The sequence below is a fragment of the Hyperolius riggenbachi genome, chromosome 9, assembly GCF_040937935.1.
Source record: "Hyperolius riggenbachi isolate aHypRig1 chromosome 9, aHypRig1.pri, whole genome shotgun sequence".
Lineage (NCBI taxonomy): Eukaryota > Metazoa > Chordata > Amphibia > Anura > Hyperoliidae > Hyperolius > Hyperolius riggenbachi.
In genome coordinates, this window is record NC_090654.1 from 28,614,937 (window position 1) to 28,628,172 (window position 13,236).

Genomic DNA, 13,236 nt, shown 5'->3' on the forward strand with positions numbered 1-13,236 from the left:
TTTTTTTAATTAAAAATATTTAGTTGCACCACTCTGACACATGCAAAGATAAATAAACACTCCTTCAAGCCTATGATCATTTCAGTGCATGCTTTTCACCCTTCTCTTTTCATAGCTAGGGTTATACTGGGGGCAGCCGTTAGCAATTCCTCCATTGCCGGACACCATCTACTCCACCAGTTTCCTGGAAAAATCCCGGCAATTTGAAAGGAAGGGAGGGGTTCCTCCAATAAATGTAAAATATTTTATATTTGTCATCATGCAGCTGAAAAGGGTTGCTATTTATTATTATAAGTTAGAAAATAGATTTTATTTCTGAAATCTTGTATTTTTAATTTGGGTCCACTTTAATATTGTGGTGAAATCCCTCCCACAGTGTGATGTCAGGACCATGGTCCTGGCAGTTTCCTGTCTGTGAACCTCATTGCATTGTGGGAAACAACAGCTGTTTACAGCTATTTTCAACTGCCAAAAAAGCAAGCAGCATCTGCTTCCAGTGACCTCACCTGCCAGCAGTAAAAATGTCACCATGTGATAAATGTCAGAATGTAAATCAGAGAGGAAAGAATTTACAATGGGCAAACACTGACTAAATCATTTATACATAATTATTGTAAAAAATAAGTACTTTTTTATTACATTATTTTTCACTGGAGTTCCTCTTTAAGTTTAGGCATCGGATGGGAGGTTGGTTAGCATTAGGTATAGGTAGAGTGAGTATTCTGTGTGAGAACACAGTTAGGTGTAGTAAAATATCGATATGATCTACCGATATCATTTACCAATATTCTGCTATCAGAATTAGCACTGCAAAAGTAAATTTCCCAATATTCTACGATCGGCTATTTCTGGGCGCCAAATTGGGGCATTGTGAAGGAGGCAGACAATCCTCTTGGCACCCACCAGGTCCTCAGCACTTGCCTAGTTGCCTAATGGATGATCTGGCTCAGCATAGCACTGCCCCCTCTGCTCCTGCTGTCAACTACTGCTGCTCCTTTCAGAGACTAGTCCATAACAGATAAAAATATTGTACAAATAAAATGAAGACACTGTGACCCATTCTGAGCTGATGCCAAATGTATGTAAATTGTGAAGTTCCAAGCTGCATATATTTGCATAAAGTTAGCATAATATTTACATCAACTTGGAATTATTGGCATCTGATTGGCCGTGCTTTGAGGACACGTTGTGAGTCACCGCTGTAATGTTTATGAGTGATGTCACATTCACACGTGTAGCAACTTGCTGTGTAATTTCATTTTCAGTTTTGTCAGTTCCTCTTGCCCTAGCTGTCATTTCTGTACCTAGCAGTGCAGTGCAACCAACTGCTGAGATAAAGATTAGTAAGGTTAGCACTTGTAAACGAGATTGAAAGACGTTTATCGTGAAAGATTGTAGAGCTTAAAATACACACATGTTAAATGTACATTTCTCCCGGAGTAAAATGCACTGTATATTACTTTTTCCTATGGTGCCGTCACTTACAGCAGGTTGTAAAATGCTGACAGATTTTGGAGTACTCCATCTTCTCACGGGGGTAGGGGGGGGTCTCACTATCGCCTTTATTCCTTGAAAAACACTCACTGGAAAGCATCTGAACAAAAATGTCTCCCTACTAATTTGCACACTATTTCGTCAGTTGGACTGAGCAATTGCAGTTCAGAAAGGTGCTTTTGTAAATAACAAAATAACTGAGAATCCCCCATGGGGAGATGGACTAGTCCAGAGACTGACAGATCTGGCAGATTTCCACTGCCTAAAGTAAGTGACAGCAACATAGGAAATTTAGTAATCTACAGTGCATTTTACGTGTGTGTGCAGTTAAAATTCTCCGTAATAGTTGTCCTTTCAACTCATACAAAAAACTAGTGTGTGTACAGAAGCCCCCGACCCGCTCTAATGGGTCAACGAGAGATCTGGATCATCTCGGCCGAACACTGTCTGCCTGACACTGTTATTCTCTCTCCTTACCCCTCCAGTTACGGCTTACGCCACACACCATCCCTCCAGCCCTTCTTTAGCGGCAGAACGAAGCGCTAGTAACCTATCTGTACAGCCTCAGCTACGACCTTTTGCCCGAGGGAGGACCGAGTTTCCCAATCCCTGTTGGGCAACAGTAATCTCTAGTGTGTACCCAGCTAAGCCTTGGCATAGTCTGCAAACTTGGCTCTGCAGCTGTTAACGCACTACAAGTCCCACAATGCACTTGCCTTTATGAATCACGACTGTGGCTGTCAGACTCCTGCAATGCATTGTGGGACTTGTAGTTCCTTAACAGCTGGTGAGCCAAGTTTGCAGGTCACTGGCATAGTCTATTGTTTTCAAATAGTGCAATCACAGCAGAGAACTGCTAGACAGGAAGCAGAGAGTGTGTAGTTAATGAGCAAATACTTTCAGCTCCATACATTATTACAAAATGAACAAAGCATAGAGATGAGATTAAGAACGGGCATATTACATTCACATGCATGTCTCGAAATTACTTGATGATGGACAAGTTTTCTTCAAATGTGGCTCGGTAGTCAGTCAGTCATTCTGTGCCAAAGCTAGACAGGAAGTCAGCAGTGCAATGGAAAAATTCTTCCCCAAAACTAAACCACCCTCATTCAAAAGGAGTTTCCAAAGCTTCTCTGTCTGTAAAGGTTGTGAAAATGTATTTTACTGTCAAAACTCATAATGAGCGTTCTCCAAACTGCAAATCTCAGCACAGGCCACCTTGGCCACTAACCATCGGTGGAAACACAAAGCAACTGATCTCACCAGCATCATTTCTGAGAGACCAGAGGGTAATTCAACTCATTGCCACCCACCCAAGCAAGATTTATCACAAGTGATTGGACTAAGCCTTTGAAATGATGACAGGATACCACTGATGAGGTGGTCATTAAAGCGGACCTGAACTCAGAACTTCCTCTCTCCTCTAAAAGATAATCAACAGCATAATAACGTGTAAAGAAAAACATTCCTTTGTTACAGTTGATACAAATCCTGCAATAAATCTTCAGTGTGTCTACTTCCTGCTTTTATGGACGCAGACATAGAGTTAACATCCTGTGTATACAAATTAGCTGCTCTGCTGAGGCAGCCAGTTGACACAGCTGAGAGTTCAAATTACAGTTGTGAATAGTCACAGATGAGGGAGAATTAGACAGGCTAAACTCTCTAAATACATACAGCGTCAATTTATCTATGTTTTTTCTTCTGTCCTGTTCAAAAAGTTCAGGTCCACTTTAAACTAGCTGAACTATGAACTAGGACCCCCTTTTGGCCTATTAAAGGACACAGGCTCAGTTTTGAACAATTCCTTTGCTATTTAAAGTGACCCCTTTTTTATTTGAAGCCATCACTAGTCAGATTAGTCATGGTGACCTTACTAACTAGACAGAGAGTAGGTAATGAGGTCCCTGGGGAGTTTGAACCCAGCTTAGTGAGGGGAGCATGTTTCCACAGCGCTCTGGTTGGCAGTGATCGGTGCAAGAACCGCTGACTCAGCATTTAAAGTTTTTCTAAACTCTGCTGCCAAAATTCCACAATGATGGGATCTCCAGCCCACTGCTGCCAGCCACTGAGATGCCAGTCCTTCCTTCCTAGGCTTGGCTGGAAATATTCCCTGCCAAAATGCATACATTTTTGTGTGGGGTACAACCTAGGGCAGAAGATGAAAATTGATTTTTCCGTCAACCTATTTAAAACCCAGGAGTTGGCTGATGGGCCCCAAAACTTTGAGTCAGTTTAGGACACAAGACTGGGTTGTAAAAGCCCTATTTGGCCAAGACTTGCTGGCACTCATTTTTGTTGTAACAATATTTTTGTACCTCTTTTTGGCCAACTGATTTTTTTTTCTTATAGACAAGGAAGACTCTAAATAAGCAGTGTATAAAACTTTCAAACAAAATCTTAACACAGACTTTTAGCTCAAACTTGTCGTCTTACCTTGGATCTTTTTGAAGTTGACATCTTGTACTTTCGGTAAGTACTCTCGTTGTTGACCTCTCCTGTGACCTGCATGGAAACTTGAGGCCCCACGTTGCACATGGGCCCGTTGGCTTTCTCGGGGACCTTCCTGCGGATGACATGAGCCCCGACACCCTCGGCACTGTTCTGTCCACCGCCTTCCAAGGGCTGGATGTGATACTCGGACCCCCTGAACTGGAGCACACCAAGCAGAGAGGCGCCATTGTAGTTGACGGCGGCGATAGATTCCGGGTCGGAATTGACGGATCCTGTGAAGTAGCTGCCAGATTCGGAGAGCCCGCTGGCGTCCGACTGCCCATTTCTGCCCAGGTACTGCACCGTCAGGTCTTCGGAGAGGAAGCTTGGATCCCTCTCCAAATCTAGGACTATTTCTTCCCCGAAAGCACGAAATCGGAAAACTAGGTGGCCTTCTGAGGATGTCCCCTCACCATCATTTCCAGTCCAGTCTGCTTGCTGCTGGCGGAAGCTAGCATTCAGCCTTTCCGGAAACACGATTTCCTCCTTGTAGCCGGCTTGGGACTTCTCTCCAAAAGCCAGGACCACGTGGATCCAAGTGGCAGAAACAACACAGAGGCACAGCATCGCTCTACAACTCATCTTCTAAATCTCTTGCCTTTAAGAACTTTAGGAAAACTTTTGTGACTTTTATTAATGAATTATCTTTCAGTACAATATAAAAAAAGACCAAAAACTTGGTGTAAAACAACTGCAACAGTCACTTAACAAAAAAGTTAAAAAGTAAAAAATTCTTGAAACCAAGACAATAACTGAATCCTATGAGGACCAAATTATAAAAAAAAAGAGTCTCAGAACTCTTTGAAAAGTTCAAAAAAGTTTTGGAGCTACCACAAAGTCCATCTTGGCAGCTCAACTAACAAACAGCTTTAAAACTGTAATTTCTAAAAAATAATAATAATAAAATAACAAATATATGATAATTCTAAAAGCAACTGCTTAAAAAAAATACAGAATCTTGCTTTTTATGTTTAGAAAAGGTCTAAAGAATCTGTCTGAGGATTGCGAGAGAAGAAGCAGATAACAAAAGTCCTGATCCACGAATTGGTTTTCTTAGCTTGAAAAATTCTTGGAAAGAATTTGAAGTCCTTGTTGGCTTTGCTGACTCCAGCTTCTCCCTCCCTTGCCTCCTCTTTGCTCTTGTTCTAAGAACTCACTGATGGGTCTGCTGCTCTGTGCTGTATTTAACAGCTGCTGTGACTGCTCAGAGATGGGCTGGCCCACTTTTTTTTTTCACTCTTTCTCTAAACACTGATGAACTTCAGACGCAAATGGGGAAACACAAACTTTTTTTTTACAGCTCAGGATATAAATCCTCCTCCTTTCAAACAAAGAGTAAAAAGGAAATTTGTCAGAGGAAATGGGAAATTGTGTAAGGAAGGGGTTAAATTTGCCGGGGATATTTTATGAAGTTCAACTGCAGAAACAAAGAGGCTGCAAGCCAAATTCTGACACAGCTGTTTCGGTGTACGCGTTGTCTGCGCTGCTGTAAATCGCTCTCTCGAATTCTAAATTCTGATTCCTAGTTTTCTGCAATGCTGCTATTCAAAAGATAAACTGAGTGGTTTTTTTGTTTGTTTGTTTGGTTTTTTTGGTTTTTCTTTGTTTTGTTTTTTTAAAGCACTGTACAGAGATCACTGATCCATTCCCATCAGTCTCTGCACCAGAGGAGCTTACACTCTAATGTCCTCACCACAGTCACACACTATTATTATTATTATTATTATTATACATTTATATAGCTCTGACATATTCCACTGCACTGTACAGAGATCACTGATCCATTCCCATCACTCTGTGCACCAGAGGAGCTTACACTCTAATGTCCTCACCACAGTCACACACTATTATTATTATACATTTATATAGCTCTGACATATTCCCCAGCGCTGTACAGAGATCACTGATCCATTCCCATCAGTCTCTGTACCAGAGGAGCTTACACTCTAATGTCCTCACCACAGTCACACACTATTATTATTATACATTTATATAGCTCTGACATATTCCACAGCGCTGTACAGAGATCACTGATCCATTCCTAGCAGTCTCTGCACCAGAGGAGCTTATGCTCTAATGTCCTCACCACAGTCACACACTATTATTATTATACATTTATATAGCTCTGACATATTCCCCAGCGCTGTACAGAGATCACTGATCCATTCCCATCAGTCTCTGCACCAGAGGAGCTTACACTCTAATGTCCTTACCACAGTCACACACTATTATTATTATACATTTATATAGCTCTGACATATTCCACAGCACTATACAGAGATCACTGATCCATTCCCATCAGTCTCTGCACCAGAGGAGCTTACACTCTAATGTCCTCACCACAGTCACACACTATTATTATTATACATTTATATAGCTCTGACATATTCCACAGCGCTGTACAGAGATCACTGACCCATTCCCAGCAGTCTCTGCACGGACCACAGTCACCCTCTATTAATATTACAATTTGGAAATGCAATAAGAGAATGAATAGTATGGTTGCGCAGATGGTGATGCCTTTGACTCCAGCGTGGCCCCGGTATATCCGTCCTGTGACATCACCAGACTGGTCCTCTTTATCTTGTCTTCCCCTGGTTGCAGCCGCGAGACGCGGTTTCTTGCTTTTGGGGCAAAACAAACATCCTCTACTTATATAAGAAACATTCACACGAACGGTAATTAAAATGAAGTCACGGTCAATACCAGTTACTCCAATATTATATTTATTTTCTGTACAGAAGGAAACCGCAAGGTTTATTTAACCCGAGAGGCTTTAATCTGCCCAAATTTCATTCTGTATGTTGGAAACGCAAGGATCCGGCCTGCGAAATGCGCGTTACTAAATGAACTTTAAAGCGGACCTGAACTCAGAACTTCCTCTCTGCTCTAAAAGATAAGCAACAGCATAATCACCTTTAAAGAAAAACAGATCTTTGTTACAGCTGATACAAATCCTGCAATAAATCTGCAGTGTGTCTACTTCCTGCTTTCATGGAAGCAGACATAGGGTTAACATCCTGTGTTTACAAGTTAGCTGCTCTGCTGAGGCAGCCAGCTGAAACAGCTGAGATATCAAATTACACTTGTGATTAGTCACAGATGAGGGGGGATTAGACAGGCTAAACTCTCTAAATACATACAGGGTGCAGTTCTCTGTTTTCCTTCTGTCCTGTGCAAGAGTTCAGATCCACTTTAACTGCCATCTCCGGAAAATATACATAGCCAGGTAACATAGTGTGTGTAACTGCACATGTTCCAATATAGCACTCATTGCTCTGTGTGACAACATTACCTACACATCTGTTCAGAGGCGGGACAAGGTCCTCCAGCACCCAAGCCTGAGACGCCAAAGTGCACCCCTCCATCCCTCCCACCCCAGCCATCACTCACTGGGCCTGATTCACAAAGCGGTGCTAACAGTTAGCACGCTGGTTAAAACCCCTTTATCACGCCTAAACTCAGTTTAGATGTGATAAGTTTAGGTGTGATAAGTTTAGGCGTGATAAGTTTAGGTGTGATAAGTTTAGGCGAGATAAGTTTAAGCACCAACTGGGTTAGCACCGCAGTGCACAGCTGATCAAAAGTTTTGCGCTAGCAAAGTCTGGTGCACTTCGCATAGAGTTTAATGGCGCTGCTTTGCGTGCAGGATTTTGCGCGCGATCTAAACTTATCTAAACTTAGCATGCCTAAACTTATCACGCCTAAACTGGCTTTTCACCAGTGTGGTGCAAAGGTTATCACGCCTAAAGTCTTTTAGGCGTGATAACTGAGTTATCACCGCTTTGTGAATCAGGCCCACTGATTGCTATTAGACTTAAGGTACATACACACGTCGGATTTTCGCAAATGACCCGTTGTTTGGACGTTTGAACGTCCGGTCATTTGCACGTCAAATCGGGTGTGTGTACAGTTCAGCTGATAAGACTGGACTTGAGCAACACTGCCATGTATCCCCTATTCTTACTTCTCTCTGCTTCAAACACAATAGGGGAATGATAGCTGAGTGAGTTGTGCGCCACCTACTACACTGCGCCCTGAGGCTGGAGCCTCTCTCGCCTCGGCCGGGTCCTGCATCTGTTATCTACAGATCAGAGGGTTGATTCACAAAAGAGTGCTAACTGATAGCACCTTTGCACGTGCAAAGTCTTATGCCCGCGCAATAACTAACGTTTGCGCACGATAATTCGGACATTTGCGCGCCCATCGTGCGCAAATGTCCGCTTTATTGTGCGCAAAGGTCGTGCGCACGTAACCTTGCGTGTTAACTGCATAGCACGGCCGTGCTATCAGTTAGCACTCTTTTGTGAATCAACCCCTAGGTCTTTTTACCACCACCAGCATACACAAGCATGGCTGCTGAGTCTTACAGCATTAATTACACATCTGTAATCTGCATATCAGGTCTGGTTACACTGCAGATAACACCACCATCTTATACAAGCATTACTGCTGAGTATGACAACAGTACTTACACATCTGTAATCTGCATATCAGGTCTGCTTACACTGCAGATAACACCATCAGTTTATACATAAGCATGGCTGCTGAGTCTGACAGTATTGATCACACATCTGTAATCTGCATATCAGGTCTGCTTATACTGCAGATAACACCACCATGTTAACACCACCAGCTTATACACAAACATGGCTGCTGAGTCTGACAGCATTAATTACACATCTGTAATCTGCATATCAGGTCTGGTTACACTGCAGATAACACTACCAGTTTATAAACAAGCATGGCTGCTGAGTCTGACAGCATTAATTACACATCTGTAATCTGCATATCAGGTCTGGTTACACTGCAGATAACACCACCAGTTTATACACAAGCATGGCTGCTGAGTCTGACAGCATTAATTACACATCTGTAATCTGCATATCAGGTCTGGTTACACTGCAGATAACACTACCAGCTTATACACAAGCATGGCTGCTGATTCTGACAGCATTAATTACACATATGTAATCTGCATATCAGGTCTGGTTACACTGCAGATAACACTACCAGTTTATAAAAAAGCATGGCTGCCGAGTCTGACAGCATTAATTACACATCTGTAATCTGCATATCAGGTCTGGTTACACTGCAGATAACACTACCATCTTATACACAAGCATGGCTGCTGAGTCTGACAGCATTAATTACACATCTGTAATCTGCATATCAGGTCTGGTTACACTGCAGATAACACCACTAGTATACACAAGCAGGCCCGGATTTACATCACCGGAGCCTGTAGGCACAGATGTCCTGGCACCCTAGACTCCGCCCTCCATTAACCAACAAACCCCCGCCAAACTGCACCACAAGTGTGCTGGCTGGTCCAGCTATTACCTCTCCCTTACCCGTCATAGGTAGCTACAGATGCCACTTAGTATTAGGTACCCTCAGTATTAAGTAGCTAGTGTTGGCCCTGACTGAACGGAGAGTTTGTCAGTGGAATGCTGAGAGCAGGGTAAGTAACCTCTCATTTATGCTGTGCTCAGGACTCTGCACAGGGAAGAAGGGAGGGAGGCGCAAGGGGAGGGGAGTGAACCGCCTTTCCATCATCAGGCGCCTGTAGGCACGTGCCTACAGTGCCTTATGGTAAATCCGGCTCTGGTTATCTGCATATCAGGTCTTGCCAACTACAAGCAAAAGGATCGACACCACAAAGTAGTAATAATAGCTCTTAAAGGACATCCGAGGCGGAAAAAAAAACTGAGATACACTATTGTATCTGTCCTCCTACTTCTAATAATGACTTTTAAAGTTATCCCACAGTTTTATTTTATATTTCAATCAACTTTTTAAGCTTTTACTGTTTCATGGCCTTTTCTTAATGACACATTAATTGAAGTATGCCAGGGCTAAAATATATGAACTATTGACACTTTTTATCTCTTTCCTGCTCTAAAGCCTCATCTACACGCGTAGATGAGGCGGCGATCCGGCGGCTCGATTAGCCGCCGGATCGCCTCTTCCGCGTCCCCGATCGCCGCGCATGTGCCGGAATCAATACCCGCTTGATTCCCGCTCGTCCCCGTGCCGCTTATCTTCCGCTCGATTCCCTGCCATTGTCCCCTCGCGGGGAAGCGAGCAGGGAATCGGCAAGGTGTGGGAGATCCGTCCTGTAGGATCTTATCAATCGAGCCGCATCGAGCCGCGTCAGCGGCTCGATTGACAAGGAACATGCGTAGATGCGGCTTTAGAAGCCATTTACTGCCACAAAAGTGTTTTATGGCTGCAATTTGTTATCAGTGAGGGTTACGCTAGAGTCCGACCCCTGGTCCCCGACCTGGACAGGAACTGCCACTTACATACCTGATTTTTAGCTCTTTCAGGCAGTGGAAAGAAAAAAAGGAACACAGCATAGTTATTTGTGTGCTAGGCACTGTACATACCCATGTCTATCTCATCATGTCACATGTCACTTCAGGTATCCTTTAACGGTTTATTGCATCACCATCCTACATAATAATTCCCTCCGTCTGTGCCACAGGTGTCTGGCATGCATGCTCAATATGCGGGCAGGTTTCGGGCAGTGGTTGTGCAACAGTGCGCATGGGGGGGGGGGTCGTGGCCATGCCTGTGCTGGGGGGGGGGGGGGGGCAGCACACAGGCTAGTTGCTTAGCGCTCGACATTAAACAGGTGGGCTTTTTTTTTTTTTTTAACTTGGTGGTGTCCATTGCCCACCCTTTTGTTCCTGATTGTGACCCCATATCTGGGATAACTTTAGTCCTGTCAGGTGATCTTTGCAGAATGTTTGTTTATTGAGAGTTCTGAAGCCAGTATAAAAAAATATACCTGGTCTCCCAGAATGCTCTGGGAGGAGAATTTAGCATAGCTAATCAGCCTAGGCTAAGCATCACTTGGAGGGTGGAGCTACATACCAATATACCACAATATATAGCTATAGGAAATGTTTCTGATACTAAAACCAGGAAAATGACTGTAAAAGTAGGTATCCTGAATAATTTACTGCATTCTGCTATATGTCACTGGGGTGCCTCTTTAAGGAGGAGGAGTTAGGTGCTAGTCAGGTCTTAATTTGCACTAAAGCAGTATACTAAATAAGCACAAGTGTATTGGGAATGCCAATCCTGATATGCCACAATGCCGACACCTACCCCCACTTATACCTATGGTAATACTAACCAATCAGCGCTTCTACATATGCATATTACAAAAGTACATGACAAACACCCGGTTCACCGTCTCAGCACGTCAGTGATGTGACAGCTCTCTGCGTTGTGAACTTGACCCAGTCAGTCTGAGCCTCTGCCAACATAGCACCTGAGAAACTGCTCCAGGGACTGATTGACTCTCTCCGTTTGCCCATTGGTCTGTGGGTGGTAGCCTGACGAAAATGACAGCTTCATGCCCAAATGTTGACAAAATGCCCTCCAAAATTTCGAAACAAACTGGACTCCCCGATCAGACATTATATCTTCCCGAATGCCATGCAGCCGAAAGATGTGCCCAATTAAAAAAATTGGCCACGATTTCAGGGGCACGAAACGGGCCATTTTGCTAAATCTATCGACTACCACCCAAATGACCGACATGCCCTCAGATCTCGGGAGTTCCCCCACAAAATCCATGGACAAATGGGTCCATGGTTCACTCAGGGTGGGCAAAGGCTGCAATGTTCCCACAGGTGCCAGACGGGAGGTTTTACTCCTAGCGCACACTGCACACTTCTCTTACAAACTCCTTACAGTCGGATGCCAAGGAAGGCCACCATGCACATCTTGCGACAAGATCCTGTGTTTTTGGTGGTGCCGGGATGACCCGAGTTCTTGTGAGAGTGGAACATTTGTAAAATCTGCAGACGGTATGGTAGGGGCACAAACATAAACTCCCTCAGGCTTCCCTTCAGGAACGTCCTGCTGAAAGGGGCTATTTTGTAACTTTTTTGGCACAACTTTGTGTAACTTCTGCGCCACATCCAGGTAGCGGGACTTGCAACAATTAACCCAACACCGATGACATAGGATATGAAATAGTTAATGCCTTTTATGGCGTTTCCTTGCGTCTCTGTATAATGGACTTGTTCAGAGGCTCAGAACACTGGCGTGGGGATCGCCATTAGCAGCCATAGCAGCTGCTGTGGGGCCCGTAGCCCAAGGAGGGGCCCAGCGGCAGGCAACTAATATGCTCTGTAATAAAATTATAAATCCTAGAACTCCCTTACCGGGGCCAGAAACTCCCCCCGCACCAAACGCCTGACTAAGACACCCACCCCCAACCACTACCTCACAAAGGTGGCGCAGCAGCAGGCAGGTGAAGAGGGACTATTTTTATTGCTGCCTGCACATGAATACCTCCCTGGCCCAACAATTAATCTTTAGTTGCAGCCAGGGAGCTAAAAAGGCGTGAGAGCACCACTAGACTACCAGGGCAAGCTATAGGGATAGGGGGGACCACTAGACTACCAGGGAAAGCTATAGGGGTGTGGGGGGACCACTAGACTACCAGGGAAAGCTATTGGGGTGTGTGTGTGGGGGGACTAGACTACCAAGGAAAGCTATAGGGGTAGGGGGAACCACTAGACTATCAGGAAAAGTTATAGGGTCATGGGGAGACCACTAGACTACCAGGGAAAGCTATAGGGGTGTGGGGGGACCACTAGACTACCAGGGAAAGCTATAGGGGTGTGGGGGGACCACTAGACTACCAGGGAAAGCTATAGGGGTGTTGGGGGAACACTAGACTACCAAGGAAAGCTATAGGGGTGTGGGGGGACCACTAGACTAGCAGGGAAAGCTATAGGGGTAGGGGAGACCACTAGACTAGCAGGGAAAGTTATAGGGCGGACTGTTTGACTATGGATGGTAGGAGGGGTCAAGCAAAAAAGATTGCTATGGGACCTCGTGAGTGCCAGCTATGCTCCTGGCTCAGATCATTGTCTCTAGGAAGTCTTTACAGCACCCAGAGGCTTACGTCGGGTTCCCTTAAAAGACCTACTTGTTTCCCATAACCTACCCGCCATCTTTATCACTTCAATCCCTCCCATTGAACTCCCCCCCCCCCCCCCCGACCCACCATTCAATGTGACCCACTTCTCCATTCTTAGATGATGAGCCTATAAGCCTATTTGGCACAGGGCCCTTCTCCCCTTGTGCTCTTCTCCTCCACCATATGGACTCAGTGTCTCGTCTGCCATATTTATCCCCTACCTCGCAATCTGTGCACCATTGTTTATTGTTGTATCACTATTTTGTGTACCATTGTTTAAAAGCAGACCTAAAATA

At 44.4% G+C, this 13,236-nt stretch overlaps 1 protein-coding gene across 1 annotated transcript in view; it reads right to left on the bottom strand.

Moving 5' to 3' along the window:
• ADAMTS4 (ADAM metallopeptidase with thrombospondin type 1 motif 4) overlaps positions 1-4,603 on the bottom strand; it is a 40,193-nt gene extending 35,590 nt beyond the window's left edge. Inside the window, exon 1 of the mRNA XM_068252265.1 lies at positions 3,934-4,603. Within this exon, the coding sequence (XP_068108366.1) occupies positions 3,934-4,572 (639 nt within the window). The 5' untranslated portion in view covers positions 4,573-4,603. The remainder of the gene's footprint in view (positions 1-3,933) is intronic.
• Between the last annotated feature and the right edge of the window lie 8,633 nt (positions 4,604-13,236).